The 19,638-nt window shown below is 45.2% G+C and overlaps 1 protein-coding gene across 1 annotated transcript in view; it reads right to left on the reverse strand.

Moving 5' to 3' along the window:
- LOC142576086 (SEC14-like protein 2) overlaps window positions 1-19,638 on the reverse strand; it is a 104,428-nt gene that overhangs the window by 17,550 nt on the left and 67,240 nt on the right. Inside the window, exons 3-9 of the mRNA XM_075686023.1 lie at window positions 16,556-16,599; window positions 15,727-15,789; window positions 13,679-13,772; window positions 11,288-11,382; window positions 8,511-8,589; window positions 6,554-6,634; window positions 5,253-5,339 (exon numbers count right to left, since the gene is read on the reverse strand). Coding sequence (XP_075542138.1) covers window positions 5,253-5,339; window positions 6,554-6,634; window positions 8,511-8,589; window positions 11,288-11,382; window positions 13,679-13,772; window positions 15,727-15,789; window positions 16,556-16,599 — 543 coding nt within the window. The remainder of the gene's footprint in view (window positions 1-5,252; window positions 5,340-6,553; window positions 6,635-8,510; window positions 8,590-11,287; window positions 11,383-13,678; window positions 13,773-15,726; window positions 15,790-16,555; window positions 16,600-19,638) is intronic.

Below are 19,638 nucleotides of genomic sequence, written 5' to 3' on the forward strand. Positions count from 1 at the left end.
CTACTCTTATGTCCTGTCTGCACGCCTCAACTCTTTTTTGCAGAATGAATCCTTACCAACTAGCTCAGCTTTCTGTCGTTCTGGTAAACGTTACGGTTACATACGCTGCAGTTGTCAGGAAGCATGAAAATTAGTCAGGGGTCTTTGAATGCTACCGCGTTCCACTCTTAAAGGCGAAGCTTAAGCGTCCTCTAAATTATTATTATTATTATTATTATTATTATTATTATTATTATTATTATTATTATTATTATTATTATTGCTTATTGTATGCCATTGTATGTAGTGGGTTGATTTCCTTCATCTTCCCGATGTGTGCCACCAGGCACAATATTCAAGGGCCAGGATATGTGCTTTTCAACTCTGCTAATATGAAATGTTCCAAAGGAAGCTATCGCCTTCAAAGATACAGCTCCCAGTCGTGGTGGGGTATTCTGTAAGATTCAACCTAGCGGATTGTCCATTTCGGACGCTGTTGATGTACTGATTCGATGGAGTTGTGTGCGAGCGAGTTGAAGAGGAGCGGCCCGAGCCAATAAGCGGTGGTTGAAACGGATAGTAAGTCCACTAGGTGCACTCTTACAGAATACCACCGTGGAGTGACTGTGGTTGTTCAGAGCAACCTTATGAGAACGAGATTTTTTGACTGTAGCGCCCATTGACAATGTGCACACTTTCTTTCCTAATATAATTCGGTTAAGCAACTGCAGCATCTGGTAGAATTTCGCATTGTGAGTGTTCTCCCATGCAATTACGTAGCTTTGGTTAAAAGCAATATGCCACGTAGGAAATTCCACTATGTGCATTTGTTTATCTGCTATTGCACGTAAATGCCACAAAAATAGAGCTCTACTAAGCGTCCCTCATTCCCGGCAACATTTTCCAGGTTGAGTGGTATAGAAAGCGTGTGGTATTGAAACTGACGCTTCGCTTCCAGGAACGTTACGAGTTCACATCTCATGCGATTTCGCTTTCTGAAGAAGGAAGGGAATAACATTTTCGATATAGACTGTTTGAACACCTTATCCGGGGGCGCCGCCATTTAGCCCTTCTGAACGAAGTTTGCTCGCTCGTTTACCAAGGCCACTGTAGCCGCATGCATGGCTACTACTTCGGCCACGACGGTGAGCACGGAGTGGGTAGTCGACGGAAAACATTAGCTAAAGCTACAGAGACAGTACGTACATTTCATTTATCCGTTTTCTCTGCCTTGCAATCTTTATAGATGCGCAGGTACACCAGCTAAGGGCGACGAATATAGCAGCCCGATGTTTGCTTGTGCCCTTTATCGCGTATGCGTCTCTGTCGCTGTAAAACTGTAAGGCTGTTGTTACATACGGCCGTGCGTTTCGCTGTCGTCGTAACTGTGTGTTCAACAACTTCGTTCTCGTATAGGCGCGTGCCTGCGCGCAGAAGACGGCTGTCTATATTCTGGTATTTTACGTGCTAGAACCACGATGTGTTCATGAGGCACGCCGTAGTGGGGGACTCCACAATAATTTTGACCACCTGGGGTTCTTTGACGTGCACCTAACACACGGGCGTTTTCTTTTTTTTTTCTCTCTCTCTCTCATTTCGCCCAATCGAAACGCGTCTTGCAAGCTCGCGGGTTTCGTGAACACTGTGACGCTCTCGCACATGCGCAACAGTGCCGGATTCCTTAACTTACAAATTGGGTCGAGTGTGCCTCTAATGCTACAAAGAAATGCGTGACTGGTGGACGGAATCGAATCTCTGTTTGCCAGCAGAGCAGCCCAGCTGCTCTAGGCCCTAAGCCATGCTCACGCGCACGCTTCTCTTGTGCCAAAGTGGCTCCTTGAAACCTTTAGCTTCTGCGTCGAGGGCCAGTCTATTACATTCTTCCCTCGTGACAGTCAGTGCTCTGAAACGCTGTGTTAGACTGCGCTTGCCTTCAGGATCGGCTCACATTTTTTGTCGCACACCCGGATACCTAGAAAGCGTGTGTGTAGTCCACATCTAATGCTATCGCGCTAAAATATTACAAAGCTATTAAGACAACGTAAACTACAAGTTATGAGTCACAAAAAGTTTCTGCTACGTAATTCCGTGGTCCTTCGATATTGAAGCGACGCTTTTTTTGCCTATACCCACCCGGGTTTGGTGTGACTGCTATGTGCTTCTTGGTCCTCTCGGTATCTCGGTGTGTAATTGTTTGTTGGATTGTTATGCGTAGGTTACACACACCTGACGTCAAGTACCAGCAGAATCGCTTTTATAATTCCTGTATGCTAACGGACAAAGTTGCGCCGATTACTTCACTTGTGTTTTGCATAATAAAAAGAATATGCGTACATAAAACGTGAGCTTGCAGTGCCCCTCATGTAGACAGATATCTGTAAAGCACAGTGACCTCTTAATGGAATAGCTATTTAAATTCGACGGATTCCTCGAGTTACCCCATTTTCCTTGATTTAGCCATTCAGTACGCGTGGTGCACTGGTCCTGCGCCCGTCCTTGGCTAATCCTCTAGAATAGGCGTGCGACGAATTTGTCACAAGGGGTACAGAATACTTAAATGCAGCTAGCTGCGCCTCGTACTTCACTGTAAATACTGCACCCGTCATCACCAACTTTCCCTTGACAAGCGTCTCACCATCGCCTTCGTCCTAGTGACATCGCTGAGTCGACGTCCCACACTATGCACCTGCCTGATTTGGGCGTTTACATTTCAGCATAGCTTGTGGCCGGGTAAACCATAAACGTACGTATTGTACGACTCGGAAGTTGTGACCTTCGTGGTGGATAAGCATAAACATTGCATCGGGTTGCACACTGCATAGGATGAAAGCAGACGTACACTGTAGGCATCGCTGTTAGTTGTACAGTAAGTAAATAACCGCTCCACCTAAGTTTCGCTTCAAATAGATTCCAACGTGTGCGTTGGATCTGCGTAATCTTCCCAGCCTTTTTCTTTTCTTTTCGCAACGTCGTTTTCTGCTGGTTTAATTACGTAGGCACAGCTGTTTATAATTCAAAAGTGCAAGCCGTGCCTTCGATGGCATAGTTTTGCAGGTTTACACCCCTAAGAACAGCGTTTCGTCAGTCTATTCTTAGCAGTCAAATCTTATTGGAATTTAAAATATCCAGCGAACATTCTTGCACGATTCGATTGGCAACCGACGTAATTTTCCTCCGTTAAAGAACACAACACGCACAATAAACATCTTCGCATCCTTGAGGACGCTTTGTTTGTGCTACGTGGTTTGCGCTCTTCTTTATATAAGGTATATGAGACCAAATTGTTGATGCAGACAAATAAAACTTCCTTCTTGAGATACTTTTTGGGACGAGTCAAGATGATTATAGCTGCCACAAACGACACCAAAATTGCATGAAACAAGCTTTTGACCGCCACTGCTATTAAACTCACGCGTTAGACATTTCGGTGCGCACAGGTGGTCAAAACAGTACACATTTTTCAACTGCGTTCTCTAACAAAAAGCCTAGCTAGAGCTCGATGTCGTGTAGCCTCTCCGCCAACATGAAATAGAACACTTCATTTGTGTGAAAATATAGAAATGGCTAGACAGTGTTAAAACAGTACTATATGTTATGTTGTGGACCTGGTTGAAGAATCTGTTGCCAGAATTGCCACGCGACTGGCCGCTCGAGGCACTTTGTGTCTATTCGCGGGCTTCTTTCAAGCTCGGAAACACATATAGCAATTATTGAGAAACAGAAAGCTGTATCGGGAGTTTCTCATGTCACTCTACAATTTCCTCATTGACACTTTTCATCTAATTATAATATTTGAGCAGTTTATTAATTAAGTAAGAGCAATTATGCAATCAGACAGGATGCAAAACCATAAATAAATTGAGTATCTCCACGCGACGGCAAACAACGTTGCCTTGGTTGTGTCCACCTACGTGGCATTATTACATTTTAAAATCTTGGTGCATGATAGTTGGGACACCCTGTATATCATTAGGTGAAGTTTAAAGTTATCGTGAACGACACCTTGAGCTTGGCGAAGAAAAACGACACACACGTTCCGCAGATTGCGTATACGCTGCTTTGAACATCTCAGCCAAATCTTGCACTCGTGCGCGGTAGCATCGGGCTCGCAAAGCGGAGCGCGAAGTCGCCTTTTTTCAAACACCCTTGTTTCCACAGAAGCCTTCTCCTCACCCTTCGCATCACATCAATCGAGAAGGATGAGCCGACGATCGTCTGCTCACGCTAATTTCGACTCAGTCGGGAACACTCAGTTTGTCTCAATCTACGTCAAGCTTAAGCCCCCGCTTCACCCCCCTCCCCACACACACACACAGGCACACGCACACACTATGCCTGCCGCGCCTGGCCACGAATAGCGGTCATCCGCTACAAGGGACGCACGCCAGGGCGCGCTTAGTCCCGGCCACTCCTGGCTAAGACGTGCTTCGTATTGAGCATCGCATTGAACTTCGTATCGAGCGCTACAATGTGCCGAATTCGGACCTGCCCATTATCCGTGCAGGACAAAGCCGGTGCGCACCACGCATCGCACGCCCATGGCTGGAGCGCACGATCGCCCACTGTGCAGCCTTGCCGCGCACATACAGTTGTGCGTAGACAGGCGTATAGCTGCGTGCGCTGCGTATGCCGTCAACACAGCGCCTCCCCCTCCCCTTGCCGTAACGCCGTAAGTGGTGAATCGGCACCCTACCGCCGCCGGCACTGCACCATTCCTTCGGAACGGAAGACGTTGAGGGAGAGTGGGAAAGGTAAATACCGCGCTCGTAGTATACCTACGCTCGTACTAGATCTTTCTTCTTTTTTTAAATTATTTCGGCAATATATTCCTGGCAGCTACCAGACTCATTGCGAGGTGTTCTTGAGGCTTCAAAGAAGTGTGGTTGAGGGCATCTTTAAAAAATTGTAGTATCGTTTTTTTTTCTGGCTGACTTACGCAAAGTTGTAAACTTCATACTTTAGTATTTTTTTCATTTTGATGGTCTCAAGAATGTTTAAGCATATTGATTAAATAAATTGAATATTCCCCTTATACGGCTGCTAGATTTTATGTACTCTTAAATTACAAATCATCATTATATAAAGCTTCACCTAAATCTTCATCAAAATCGGCGCAGTGCATGCTGAGAAAAATGACTTCTCAGTTCGTATGTATTTAGTAGGGGCTCCTGAGCTGAAGCTGTAAGACATCAGACATAGTCACACGCCAGTACTCTAAGGGCAGCAAATGTTTTGTTGTGTGCACAGCTGAACTCTCAGTGGGTTCGCTTTACCTTTGCCGAACACGTGTATCTTCTTCGCTGTCTCTTCGCTCAGGAATGGCTTCACCATGTTGTATATGATAGGATAGATCTTGGGCGCTGAAACAGACATAACGTAGGAGGCGGTTAGAGATGTGGCATTCGTTAGTTCGTCTCTTGCTCATCGTTAGCTCTCGGTTCATTTCGTTCAGAATTTAACCATCTGTTGTTTAAACATGTGCCAACTGGTGATGCGATTGCGATGAAGTGGTTGCGAAGCCATTGCTATTGAAATTTAGAGAGAGAGAAAAAACACGGTTTTCCAAATTGATAATATAAAGGAAACCAAACTAGACCCGAAAGAGAAAATAAAGCTGGGCTGTATTAGAAAATGACGCATTGTAGATAGCAAGATGGCTAGGCTTAACCCTCTATTTTAGAATGCTCCTGCGTTCAGCTCTCCACCTCGACTCGAGGAACTAAGCGGCAGCGCCCCTCTTTGGCAGAATTTGTCAGTGATATTCTTCGGTGGTTCCCGGCAATTCATGAGAAGCGTAGTGTCTATTTCAGTCAAGGGGCGGCACTGTGCCCGACTCGGTTGAGTGGAGGACCGTCAGGGAATACGGGCGTTACTGTGGGAGGACGTTGAGCGAGCCGACAGAGACGCAAACACGAAAGACGCGCGTCAACGCCGCCATGACGTTCCCGCACCAGCCCACCGCGACGTCACAGATTTTGACGGCGTTTACTCGGGTCTAGTTCATTGTTTATCGATAAAGGTGGGATACAATATGTTTTACAGGAGCCAATCAATAAAAGCTTAGCAACTTTCGAGAAGAATTTGCCGCGCCCGCGCGGCCCGAATACGAGACAATAGGTTGAAAGATGTGACGTAATAGTGATGTACAGGGCGCTGGGATTTCATTGTAACATTAATAATACAGAAACTTTGAACATATTTTCTTTTACCGACCTCCTTGCGACAAATTAACAGAAATTGAGTTTTTAGTGAATACTTTATTTGACAACGGCTTTAGTGTTTCCATTTAGTGTCCCAAAAAAAGACGATGCTCTCGGCGGAGAGCATACAACGAAGAAACAAGCTAGAGCATATTACGAACACAGCAGCATTGACAGGACCGACTCATTAAACGTTGGGAAAGAGAACATCCTCGTGGGGGAACATCTTGCAGTATTTCTGTGAAGTTGCCACGGGGTCTTACATTCTGAGACCAACTGTTGCATCTCAAAACCCGCAAATGAACGGGCTGGAATTCTAACATCCCCGAACAGTTCCCTGAATGGAATACGTAAGGGTCAGTGAAACAGCTTACCATTTATGACGTAAGCCTTTTTGAGCATTTCCGGGTAGTGGTCTTCATACATTGTGACCAGGTTGATGATCATGTCAAGAGCTGAAAGAGACATTTTCTTCTCGTTACACTCAGGAAACAGTAGCGCCAACGTAACCCCCGCAAATCATTAGAATTCGTCTGAGGGGACGCGCAGCTTAAAAAGTGGTGCAGGTTGAGTGCACTGACAAGCTCAAGCCGACCTCTCTGCTTTTCAGCAAGTGCATTTCTTTTTCTCTTTTTCTCCATACGGCTAGCAGCGCAATGAGCGGCTGCATAGGAGAGGACCGAGAGAGCCAAAGAGAGTGCCAACGCGTCACGATGCTCTGCTACCACGTGACCATCTTGTGCGTCATGACACAACCACCCCCTCGTAAACAAAACGAAACTTGTACGTAGAAAAGCTTTCACAGCAAACTATTTACATTATTTCTCTGTGGATTGCCATTGATTTTTCTAGGGTTTCGAGGTCGAACACCTTCATTTCGCAAACAAATCGCGCAACTGTACATTGTGCTGTAGCTTTTTGCAGTGTCGTGTAGTCTGTGAGACGGGTGCGCATCGGGCAGCCGCGTGCAGCATTCGATGGTCCGGTGGGCTGTGTCCCTGCGTGTCTCATACTGTGTAGCAAGCGCAACACTTCTTAGTCAAACCGCTGTCCCCGCTAATAGATGTTCAATTACAAGATTTGTATGTGATTTTTTTTTTCGTGATAGCTCAATGAGTAGTTGTTCTGGCCCAGTGGAAGCGAAGTCTTTCGCTCTTCCTTTGGTCGACCATATTGAGCGCTGCTCCAGCGAAAATATTGCTGTTGACCACACGCCGTTTACGGCTGACAAAACTACCTGTGTTTCTTTTTTTCAAAAACCAGTTTTTCTCTTTGTGTGGCGCTTCACGAATAGTGACGAACAAAAGATCAACGCAGCGAGATGGGTGAGTTGGTGGGTTAACATTTTTTACGCATAAGTGCAGCACGACGCAGACGAGGGACAAAAAAGAAAGATGACACGAGAGCTGAATGACACCTTAAAGTTTATTGCCTGAGAAACCATAATACGCACTTGGGTCACGCGGTGCGTACCAGGAATGCAAGGGTGCCGAGAAATCAGGTCATGAAAAAATTCTGTTTCTGCTTGTGTTGCAGCAAAACGGACGTTCGACTAACGTACGAGGCGAAATTCACATGCGTGTGATGTGCCTCGACTATCTCTCGGCTTGTTTCATTTCCCCTTTTGAAGAGCACTTTGGTTTCGGGACCCATGGGATGGCGTTGGCAGCGCCCGGAATGTGCCGCCAGATATGAGCTTGTAGAATTCCTGATGGCATCGTGGTGCTCTCGAAGACGAACATTCAGGCAGTGGCCGGTCTGTCCGTGGTACAGTTTGCCGCACGATAGCGGCATCGGCGTATACCACCCCCACTCAACACGGGACCAACCTCCACATGTGCCTGATCTGACACGAAGTTATCGACGCCTGCCAAGCTTTGCTGACCAGATTACACATCCTACTTTCAAATCCTTAGGGAAACGACAGCTCGTACCTGATACTTATTAGCAATTTTCTTCAGTCCATGCCCCATCCGGTGCGCTTGAGGAATAACGGCTAACTTCTTTCTTTTTGTTTCTGCTGCTGAGGGGCATCGCCTTTCTTTATCTTCTTTGCAAGCCCTTCGCAAGCGGTGGTAATGGTGGCTTCAGTAAAACCGGCCTTCTCTAGCCGACCTAGCTGTCGCGAAAAACTGAACGGGCGACACCGGCGCTTGTGTCGTCCGCTCGTTGTCCCTCGTCCGTGTCGCGCTGCACACATCCGTAAGAAACGAGAACAAAAGATACCCGATCTTTTCGTTCATGCTTTGTCGTTCATGGCATTCAGGGTCACTAGACGTTTGAACGCGCACCCGAAAACTCTCCTTAAGTTGTCATACAAATGTAACTTACCCGGTTTCCAGGCAATTTGTTTCAGGTTGAAGTTTTCTAGGTCAAATATGAAGCTGTGCATCTCTATGACTCGGCCGAGCTACAATGAAACAAGAAAAGTACTCGTGAATGCTGGGAGTGACCGCACTTGAAGTAATCAAAACTACACCGCAACCGACAGAGAGAAAGACAGGAGGAAGAGAGAAAGAGTGAAGAAAGAGAATGACCGGGGCAAGCAGCCGGGCAATGTGGGAGAAAAAAATGAAGAATCAGACGCGACGGTCGTGCTCGCGTCCGAACTCCCGATACCCGTAGTGTAGATGGTTCAGGCATAGACTGTAACTGCGGACGCACGTGATACCAAAATGCAGGTGACGGTTAGGTGACTGCATACTGGCGCTCTTTCGAGCACCGACGCTTCACTAAATGCTTCGCGGACGCTCGATCGACAGATATCGAACGTCACATGTACACTGTGCCAATGATTTTCAAACAGTTCAAAAGCCTTCTTTCACCGCAGGTGCGTCTCAGACGTCAAGAACCTGCCGCAGCTGGCTTACACGTTTTGCAGCCTCGAGTATTTTTCTGCGATAAGTGGCTCACCTGAGGGACTCGTTCTTTTTTCTTTTTTGTTCCCTGCGCTAATCTTGCGGCTTCTTTTGCACGGGAAGCGTCATCATCCTGATATTCGTGGAACGCGCTGACTCGGTCGCGAGTCGATCATCTCATAGCTCCTTCCCTTCAGTTGGCCTTGAAGTATTTTCTCTCTTTGACCCTTAATTACACATACGAAAATTTTGCGCGACCTTGGAAATTTGCATTTTGTATCCTTGAATGTTTTTCCTCTTTCCATTCCAAATCTTAGTCGCGGGCATCGTTGTCGTCATCCACTAGAGCATGCACGGTCGGACGGACATCAGTCAACCCACTTTCGACCTTTCCACGTCGTAACAAAAAAGAAAAGGAAAGGAAACAAAGAAAGAAAGAAAGAAAGAAAGAAAGAAAGAAAGAAAGAAAGAAAGAAAGAAAGAAAGAAAGAAAGAAAGGAAAGATGGAGACTGCGTCACTCCCGTCTGACATCAAAATGTGTGAGATCTCAACCTTCTTGCATGACTTCAAGCCTTTAAACCACGGCGCACCTTTTCTTCATCCATGTGGCAGTGCGTAAAACCATCAGCGTGACGTATAGCTACAAAGTTTCATGCGTTGCGTGCTGCAGGAGAATGTGGTCGGCTGCTTTCTTCGACTGCAACTTCCAAGGACGCGCTGGTGATTTCAACGCAAAAATAATATAGCCGAAATAAGGGTGACGTGGCTGGCTGACTATACAGCGTTAGGCCTACTTCAAGTTTAGTACCATATTCAAAGCTGAAGGCAGCACTTCAGCGTTGACGACACTCTCGCGAACACGACCATCGTAATTTTGCCCCTTTCTTGCTAAAATACGGCGCAGAAACATTGAGGGTACGCAACGTGGCACGCGCATTTTATGGCCCTCGCGGAGACAGGTTGGCAACAATATATATATATATATATCTATATATATATATATATATATATATATATATATATATATATATATAAGGGCACCACCACACGACACGTGGTGTTTCTTTCGGCGTTGAATTTCGAGAATATATGTTCGTTCATGTCTTAGTAGCAGTTCCACATTTCCGCGGCATTGAAACGCTGTTGTTACTGCGAGCGATTTTATGGCTCACAGATGTAATTTATTGTGAGTAATACAGCTAATCCTTCCCTCATGCCTTGCTTCTGCCATGTTTGGTTCACGACTGAAAGTCGCGGAGTCTTGCGAAGCGCGCTTCGAGCATAAGCCCAAACTGGACCGGTTCGAAAGGCGGCTACAATTTATACTTCTTTTGCCCCTGAAAGGCGATCCTAAAACATCCGGAAAACACGTCCCTGTCGATGAGTGAATGTAGCGGACAAGGAGAATAACAAGTGGGGGTTTAGTTTTTGTTTCGTCGCGTAATTTTATAGTAAGCATTGCCAGGCCGTTTTCCCTTCGACGCAAAAACTTTCCTGCTTCGCGCCGTACTTGAAGAAAGACGTGCGCCTATGCAACGAATTCAAGAAGGAAATCAAGAGATATGAGAAGTTAAACCTGCAAAACAACAGACCGTGTAGAAAGCAAGCAGAAGTCGCACTATTGTTTGGCTAGTGTGGCCTCGAAGCCACTGATAAATCCAAAAGAGGGTCACTGAAGGTCACCCCCTACACATGCCTGGGCTGTTCAGCGGTGCCAATACTGAGCATGCAGTACCTCCCCCCTCGCCCCCCAACCTTGTCTTTTTCTAAATAATGCTACACTCTTCAGCCTCACTGCCTCCTTTTTTGAGGCTGCCTTGCATCTTCCCCTGCGCAGAGCCGACATATTTAAGCGGCGAGCGTGAATCAGTGTACGAATGATTTCCTAGAGAATTAAAGATTTGTGAGCTTACTTTTCTTACAAAAAATTAAGCATTTGCCCTTTGCCATTCAATGAATAATGCATTATGAACATAAAGAGATCCGATATAAAAACCCGTATGTTTCTACATAATAACGTTGGACTTCCTTTACGAGATATGGGAGCATAGGGTTTTCGCGTAGGATTATCGTATGTTACATACTGTATATGGGGATCATATGGGGCATGCACCATATGATAGGTGGGAACATAACGCTTTTACACGAGATCCCCACATGTTCACAGGGAACTACTAAATATCGAGCATAAGGGATTTTTGTGTAATATTGTCACCTTTGCAAAGAGCACCATGCAGAAAGGAACTCACCTTTTCTGTCTGCGCAGCCATATCCTGGGCGCTGTACTCAAGCTGCTGAATGATGTGCCTGATAAAGTCAGATTTCTTGACAGAGTAGAAGAGCCCTGCACAAATGAGACATAAAGGACAGAGGGAAGAAACGACACTTAGATCTTTCTTGCTATTTAAACATGACTGATATGATTTACCCGTATTTTCGTCGCAACAAATCATCTTGACACATCTTTGTCGAGACTTCTAAAGACAACACAACTGAATAAGTGACAGTAGCCCTCCAGTCAAGACTGCTCGAAAGAGGTTCGAAATACTTAATTCTTTGAGGAATCGGACATTGTTGACTCTTTCTGAGCACTGAGCAATAGAACCATAGAAGTCAATCACGATGACTGAGATAACTTGTCCCTCCCCAAGAGCCAAACGACTCCACAAAGAACATTACCGCATCTTTCAACGACGCACGACTCGAGCGGAGATGCTACCTGCTAGCTCCGATGAAGGTGCACTTATCGTCATTGTTCTCGTGAAGAAAAGTAGACCAAACCCGACTTTCGTTTCTTCATCATTTCTGGCTGACCAAGCCTCCGCTCAGGGTAACACTAAGGCGTACGCGTGCAATTTCGCGAGTGAAATTAACCAAATAATATGAGCCTAATGTCCGTCTTCGTTGCCCTTCAGTGCCGATGTGTCAAAGGGGCTGAACGGCTTTCAATGTGACAGTGCTTCAGCTGTCATTAGAGCACTGCAATCAAGGCACGTCAAGTGCACCTAGACAAGCGAGAAAACGAGAAAAAAAAAACGCGAGAGAAACACGCAAGAAAAAGTTCCACGCGGTTGCCGCTTGAGGGTGTTTTTCACAAGGAGCCCTCTCTCTCCCTCACACAGCGCTGGTTTTCTGGAGACTAAACCTCTTCACCGAACGGTTAACCGGGAAACTTGTGAAGTAAAGACAAAAGTTCTCGTGAGTGTTTCCTAATTAAGGAATTTGTCGCGTTCGAGTAGTAAGCGCTGTGCACTGTTTGCTTTGTCGATGCGGTCACATTCCCGAGAGCTTTCAGACATTTATCCGACTGTTTTCTTGTGCGAGCTGTCCCACGATGCTATACGGCCACATTCCAGCAGCCCGTGGTTTGAATAAAGAGCAGGCACGTGTTGCGAACTGTTTTCAAAAAACCACCTGCACGTCTCTGTCAGTTTCGCATTGCAGTGACTTTGTCCTCTGCCGGTAGCCAGCCTTTACGCGGTCGCGTTCCCGACTTAATCGCGCGTGGGAAAAACTTGATAGAAAAAAGAAAGCAGTCACTTAGCGACGCGGAATACAAATGCATTTGCGCCCCTGACGTAGGCGACGTTTCAGAGATCTCGCCAAAGGAAAATCGAACGTGATACTGAAGGCGCTTAAAGCGGTGTTTACTTTCATTTTACATTGAACGAAGCATCCCAATGATGGCGCCTACAGCCTCATTCTGGCCCAGTAGCTTTATCGCACGAAAACTGGTATGTCGAGCTAAGAACCACTTAGTATAGTAAACAATCTCATGCGGTTTCCGCTAACGATGTTCGATAGTGGAATTCCTCCTCCATGATAAATGTAGTAATAAAAATCGCGCTGATAACGATTGCGATGAAGAAAGGGACCTGGCGTTCCAGAATTATCTTGAAACTTGCAAGGTCTTTCCTCAGTATCCGCTCCGACCATGCTGGTTTGCTCGATGCGGCGTTCCCTTGCAGAGCATGACGCAGCGCGTTCCATTCCACGTCGCATAGGCATGTTGGGGTGTTTTGGGGCGCACGTTAATATAGACAAAATTAATCCGCATCCTGCCGCGTCTCTCGTAGCGCCTGCGCCGCTTGGGGACGTTAAACCCCCGTCGACCCATCAATATTCAGCGCACCGTAACTTGCGAGCATGCGCTTGCAATTTTGGCAGCTGCAAGTACAGGGAGACTTCTACGAGTGGAAAGAGCGGGAATAAACTAAAGTGCATGCGCCGAAGAGTAGGTGAAGTACCGAAAGCGAGTCTTCCAAGAGTGATTCAATTCCTTCATCTCAACTTGTTACTGCTTGTAGAGGCATCAAACTTTGCGTCAATGTTATGTCGATTGACGGGCAACAAGCCCAATAGATTCAATACAGCTCTGCCCAATAGATTCGTGCAAGCAGTTCCCCCAAACGTCGTCTAACTGAACCACCCCTATGCAAGTAACGGTTTCCGCTAGGACGTTTCCTGCATTAATTAGCAATGAATGAACAAATCTGTTTTGTTCAACACAAAAGAAACTGGCTTGAGCTTTTCGGCGACACTAAACAAGCGGTGTCGGCGCTTTTTCTTTACATCAAACATCGCGGTCAAAGCCAGCAGAACCCAATTAAAATAAATGACTTCCGAATTTCACCTCTCACCTTTGATGTCTGTGTAGCCGAAAGGAATGATCCAGAGAGGACATCCTTCTTTATCGTGACCCACGAGGCCTCCAGGATAGTATTTTTTAAGAACCTGCACAGATATGTTGGTACGATTTCGCAGGGTTCGTGCACTTAGGTAATGAGGAGGGAGCAGCTATATTATATTATCACCATCATTCGTTGCACCCTTTCACTGATACGCACTTTTGTTTTAATTTACAAATGGCACTTTGCGAAGCCTTTGGAATGGCAGAAAAACAAACTCGTGTGTAAATCACAGTCTCGTCGGCAAACAACGCGCCTCTCTGCCCCACTAGTTTAGATGTCGATGCAGAGCCTAGTAGTTTGTGGCACCTACGCACTATGGGGGATTTGGCAAAAACCAGGCGGTTCAAAATAAGCTAGGAAATGTAAAAAAGAATAGAACAAAACTTGAGAATTATAGGTAGATTATAATCAAGGGATATTGCGTAGACAATGACTTTAAGAAAATGTTGGATTAAGTGAAAAAGAAAATACGACTCGAACTCAATTTGGTGGAACGAAAATAAAACTTTGAGGTCAGAATTCATAGTCTAAATCTCACAGACCTCACAAGAAAGTCCTGGATGACCACGCGAACGTTTCGGTCGTTGTGCCTAAGATTGGAGGTCCCGAGGGTAGTAAACTTGAAATAGTTAAATTTAATCGAAGAAGGCGAAACGGTGTTCTAAGGTTCTTTTTCGAAAATTAGATAATTAATGACACAAAATGAAACAATGATCCACTTTCTCATATTATCCACAAAAAGAACAATTTAGTGAGTGTGCCAGACCAGCTGTATGCAAGCAAAAATTTAGGAGAGCATTAGACAACGTATTCTAGTGATTGCGACTTCAAGTATTCGCGTTTGATAAAGTTTACTGTTCCTTGGATGCTACAAGTGGCAAAAATCTGAGGAGTTTGTTTGAGACGGTGCTCGAAATTTGCACGCAATCATTAGTCTGGGAAATATAGCTAATTAAACCAGCTTCAAACAGAAGTAAAAGCCCGCGCGCCCTATTTCTGATGGCAGCCAACCTCACTGCCAGCTAACACGACATCATAGGTCTTGCTCACCAATTCAGAGGTCCTGCCTACAGTGGACAAATAGCGCGTCCAGGAGCATATGACCAGTACTGTCACAACCAGAAGGAACATACACTATGTGTCACCGTGAAACATGTGCATCTGGAAGTTACTTGAAACTTCCGCACTTTCAGGGCGTCTCTTTTGTGCTCAGGAGTAAACCATTGAGACTAGATAGATCTATACATTCATATGATGGAACGTTGCAGCTGCGCTGTCTTATGATACGCGGCTCTCATGCGTGTTGCATCCAAGAAAGTAACTATGCCTATTTCGTGCCTAAAAAAAGAAAGCAGTCGCACTGTATGTTAAAAATGTACGCATATAGTACCCCTAACGCATCTGGTGTGTTCAGCATTGCCGCAAGCATGCTTTAAGTTCCGTGGTCTTTCTCGAAGGGAAGCAACTGTATACTGTGTCACTCACGCCTGGGCGTTGCATTCACCAATGGACGTTCATGCTTGGTTAGAATGACCCATGACGCTAAATGCGATGCCTGTGGTGGCGAAGAAATTACAGAACACTTTCTATCCTGCTACCCGCCCTTTGAAAAATGAAAAACTGGTCATCCGCACTGGTCTAAACCAGCCAGACGGGAGACCTTTCAAGTTGGACAAAACACAGGGACCATGGTCTTGCATATTCCAGTTGCAAAATGCCACAAAAGCACTTCTGCAATTTCTGAAGGCAACTGCAACTGCTCGACCACTTGTGATACAGCGCTGAGAATTCACTACGTCGCGATACCAGCACTGGACTTCCCGTCTTCCTCTTAATTTTTTCCTTCCTCCCTTTGCCCCCTTCCCTAGTGCAGGGTAGCAAACCAGGCTCAGTCCCGGTTAACTTATCTGCCTTTCACTTATCTTTCTCTCTCCCTTTTTTCGCCCGATGTTGTTCGAGCTAGAGATCGTGAGTGTGTGATACACATGACGTGTTACCTCTGTAGGCTCGTAGTCGTCCAGTATTGCGTCCACGTTGTTCTGCTTGCGCCATTGCAGGTTCTGCGTGAGAGGAGGAGGAAATGAACTCAGCAGCACGGGGTGTCGCCCAAAAATTATTCATTATTATGCAGCTTGTCATAATAAACAGACATCATATGAAGTTTTCTTACATAAGCTGAGGCATCCGTCCTTCATGGGCTGTTTAAAAGAAGAGCTGCCCGACCGCGTTGCAGTGCGACCTCTTGATGATTTGCGACCGCGAAGCAAAGTTCCTAAATTTTCTTTTATGAAGGTTGATACTATTAGTTCGTGCTAATGACAAATAAAATGTTCGAAAGATCATTCTGGCTTTCCTTGCTTTGTGCTTTCTCATTTTCTTCGCTGAGCGTCTGTTTACTCTCGTAGGCTTCTTCGATCAGCCTTTAGTAACAATATGTGAAAGGTTCAGTATCATTGGGTATGAAATGCGATCTTTGAATTTCAGTGCGCAGGCACTCTAAGCGCGCTCGCTGACTCACTCACTCACTCACTCACTCACTCACTCACTCACTCACTCACTCACTCACTCACTCACTCACTCACTCACTCACTCACTCACTCACTCACTCACTCACTCACTCACTCACTCACTCACTCACTCACTCACTCACTCACTCACTCACTCACTCACTCACTCACTCACTCACTTTTTGCACATTGTAAGCGTTTTCCACAGGTAACCTTCATAATTTAGTTCTTTTTAGAGATGTTTTTGAAACAATATCGCTGGAAACCGAAGTCTTCATCTCTTAAACCCCAGAAGCGGGAAAGACAGAGAAAGGCTTACCTCTCGCAACATGGCTTCAGCTTGGGCGACATTGAAGTTCCGAGCTGTGCAGAGAGAGGAAGAAGGTACGAAGCTTTTTCAGGAATAGTTTTTTTGAGGCAGTTGTTTATCTGACATTCTCTATCACAATTTAGCGTTCTTGAAAGTGCGTTTCGCATCAACTTCGGCTACAGATAATGCGTCCAGCAATTCCTTGTTAAGTCGCACCTTTGATTGAGCAAATTAATATTTTACATACTGCCAAAGTTACAGCATATTAGCGTCAAATTAGTACTTGGCAAAACGTTCGAATTCCAATACTTCCTCCAATTAACTATCGTAACAGGCTCGTAGTGCTCTAATATATAACATTCCACATACATGACGCCATGGTAAGTGCGCAAATTGTAACTCCTGCGTAGGCTCATGTATGCTACAAACGAATTAGTAAATAAGCAATCCGCAGCATAACCCCAGTATTCTGCAAGTCATTGTTAAACCAAGGAAGTCAATCAGCAGGCTGGAGGGTAGTTTAATGCAAGATGAGCATGAATACTTGGCGCAATGAAGTCGAACATTATATATACGTATAAATGTCTCCCTATGGAGTGCGGTCGCTATTTGAACAACTATTTTTGCCTCTTATGCGTGAACGTTCATACGTCTTCTCTTCGAAGACGGAAAGTCCACGTGAAGAGCACGCCTGAGTTTCCTGGACTCGGTGTCTAGTTCTAAAACCAGAAGTCAAACCTGCATGGTACTGGAAGCGAGCGGCACGTCGCCATTATAATTCGTCCGAATCACTTTTGAGCTCGTGCGTTTACTTCCAGATACGAACTTCGTTGGGTATGCGAAGGCGCTTGGTTTAGTAAAGGTACTGGTAGTTAAAGAGGCACTGCTCAGATAAAAAGCAGAAAGGTTATACGTGGATACCGTACAAAATACAAAGACAAGTTACGCAACTCTCGAACAACTATCAAGTGAAACGAAAAAAAAAATGACGATTGAGAAAAAATGCCAGGCAAGGAGACGCAACCATTTCAGTGCCATTCACTGCATACTTGAAAGAAGTATTCGAATGGTTAGATTAGGAAGAATTAGGTGAGAGAATCACCGGCGACTACTCAGAAACTTGCGGTTTGCAGATTTGCTTTGTCCTGTTCTGCAACGCTGGAGATGACTTGAACGCTGATTGAGGAATCTAACCGACATAGTCTAAGTGTGGGCTTTAGGATTAAAATGGGAAAGGCTAAGATTTAAGGAGAGATAAAAAATAAACACTAGGTCACGTGAGAGTGACAAGAGCATTTTTAAGAAGCCTGTACGGACTTACGGCTTACCTTTCATTCTTCGAATCGAGCGTCGAAATCTCCTGACCGATACGGCAGTAAGGCGGCACGGATTTCAAATTATTTTACCATAGTTGAGCCGTTAGTTATAACACGGTAAACTTTTCAAAACTTGCTAAGTTGAGCCTTTGGCTTCTTTAGAAGACAATGTATTTCCCTCTTTGGCGATGAAACATCGACTAGAACTGAGCAGGCGCCATCGAAAGCGATGACGTCACGCCGCGCTGGTGCCGAAATTGAAAGTGGCGTGGCCAGATGATCTTCATCCTTGCGTCGTTCACGGCTTACAACGCCTCCTTTCACGCTAAAAATGTTTTTTTCGGTATTGCAGAGAAGTATTGTGAGATTTCATTTCAAGTTATTTTTGCTTTCGCGTCGACTAACTTAATTATATTTGATTTTAAAAAAAATCTGGCTATGTCGTCAAAAGTTCCGCATATGCAACAATGCTGGAAGCTATGTCAAGCGAAGCTTCAGTGAAGCGGTAAATTGAATGCTATACAACTAACGGCGATGCGTACGTAGCTGTACTATAGTTGTAATAGCAACGGGTAATCTCACGTTGTGTTTATGCCTACGCCCCGTTAAGCTCGCAGCATTTTTTTTCGCGCACAGCACCGCTCACAAGCTACTTATATGCCGAAACGCACACAGAAAGTTAGGCTGGCAAACACTGTGAGACGTATACGCAGCAAATGTCACAAGAACAAAGGCGATGTTGATGCTTGTCAAGACAAGAATGCCGATGACAGGTGTACATACAAAGAACCACGACACAAAGTAACCTACATTTAAGGAATGAGCGCATATTGTGTAACGGTGGCATATAACGCAACCTTGAGGATGACTCGAGAGTTGGTAAGCACCCAGTGACCAATATCCGATGACTAAATCAAAGAAGATGAAGGAAGTCGAGAACCTGTCGAAATAATGCGCTATGCCGTTAAGAGGTCATTCTTTTTAAGAGACACCCATGAGCCGGCATTATATTTTTAGGGTTGGCATATATGTACAGGGGTCACAAAAAGCTCGTTTGTTGGTACATTGCGTTGGCCGCTCATACAACCTTTGTATATATATATATATATATATATATATATATATATATATATATATATATATATATATATATATATATATATATATATATACCTGCCGACATGCCGAGAAACCCAGCAGCAGACAGCAGCCATGTCCAACTCGGGTGGTTTGACGTGACGATATGGTTGCGGATGCAATAAAATTGCCGAAACGGAAAGACAAGGCTCTGCTTATGCTGGCTTTCGCGCGCCTTTGAATTTTAATCGGTATAACATCCAATGTGCTCGTCCGACCTGGTTGCCTCCAGCACCCTAAGGAAGCAGCAACGTTGCCGCGTTATACACATGTGTCGACGACAGCAGTACGTGTTTTTTCACACCTCATCCTGAGCCGTGGGACTTTCCCCTTTGGTTTATCACGCAACCGGCGCAGTCAATTGAGCCCTCGCAACCACGACCGCAAAAGCGTGGGATGCTGTCCACGGAGTCACTTTTGAATCGTTTTATTAATGTTGTAACATTGCGTAGACGCTATGAAGCCTCAATGGAACTCGAAAGGGAACGAACAATGTAGACGTTTCTTGGCGCTTAGCTAATCGTCTAAAGTCCAACGTATAATTTTTGATAAGGTGAGTTTGGTACCTGAAAAACAGAAAAAAAAATCAGTTTTAAGCGCAGAAAACGTAACGCGAGACCCAGACTACCGTTCTTAACG

The sequence above is a fragment of the Dermacentor variabilis genome, chromosome 3 (genome assembly GCF_050947875.1).
Source record: "Dermacentor variabilis isolate Ectoservices chromosome 3, ASM5094787v1, whole genome shotgun sequence".
In the NCBI taxonomy this organism is placed as follows: domain Eukaryota; kingdom Metazoa; phylum Arthropoda; class Arachnida; order Ixodida; family Ixodidae; genus Dermacentor; species Dermacentor variabilis.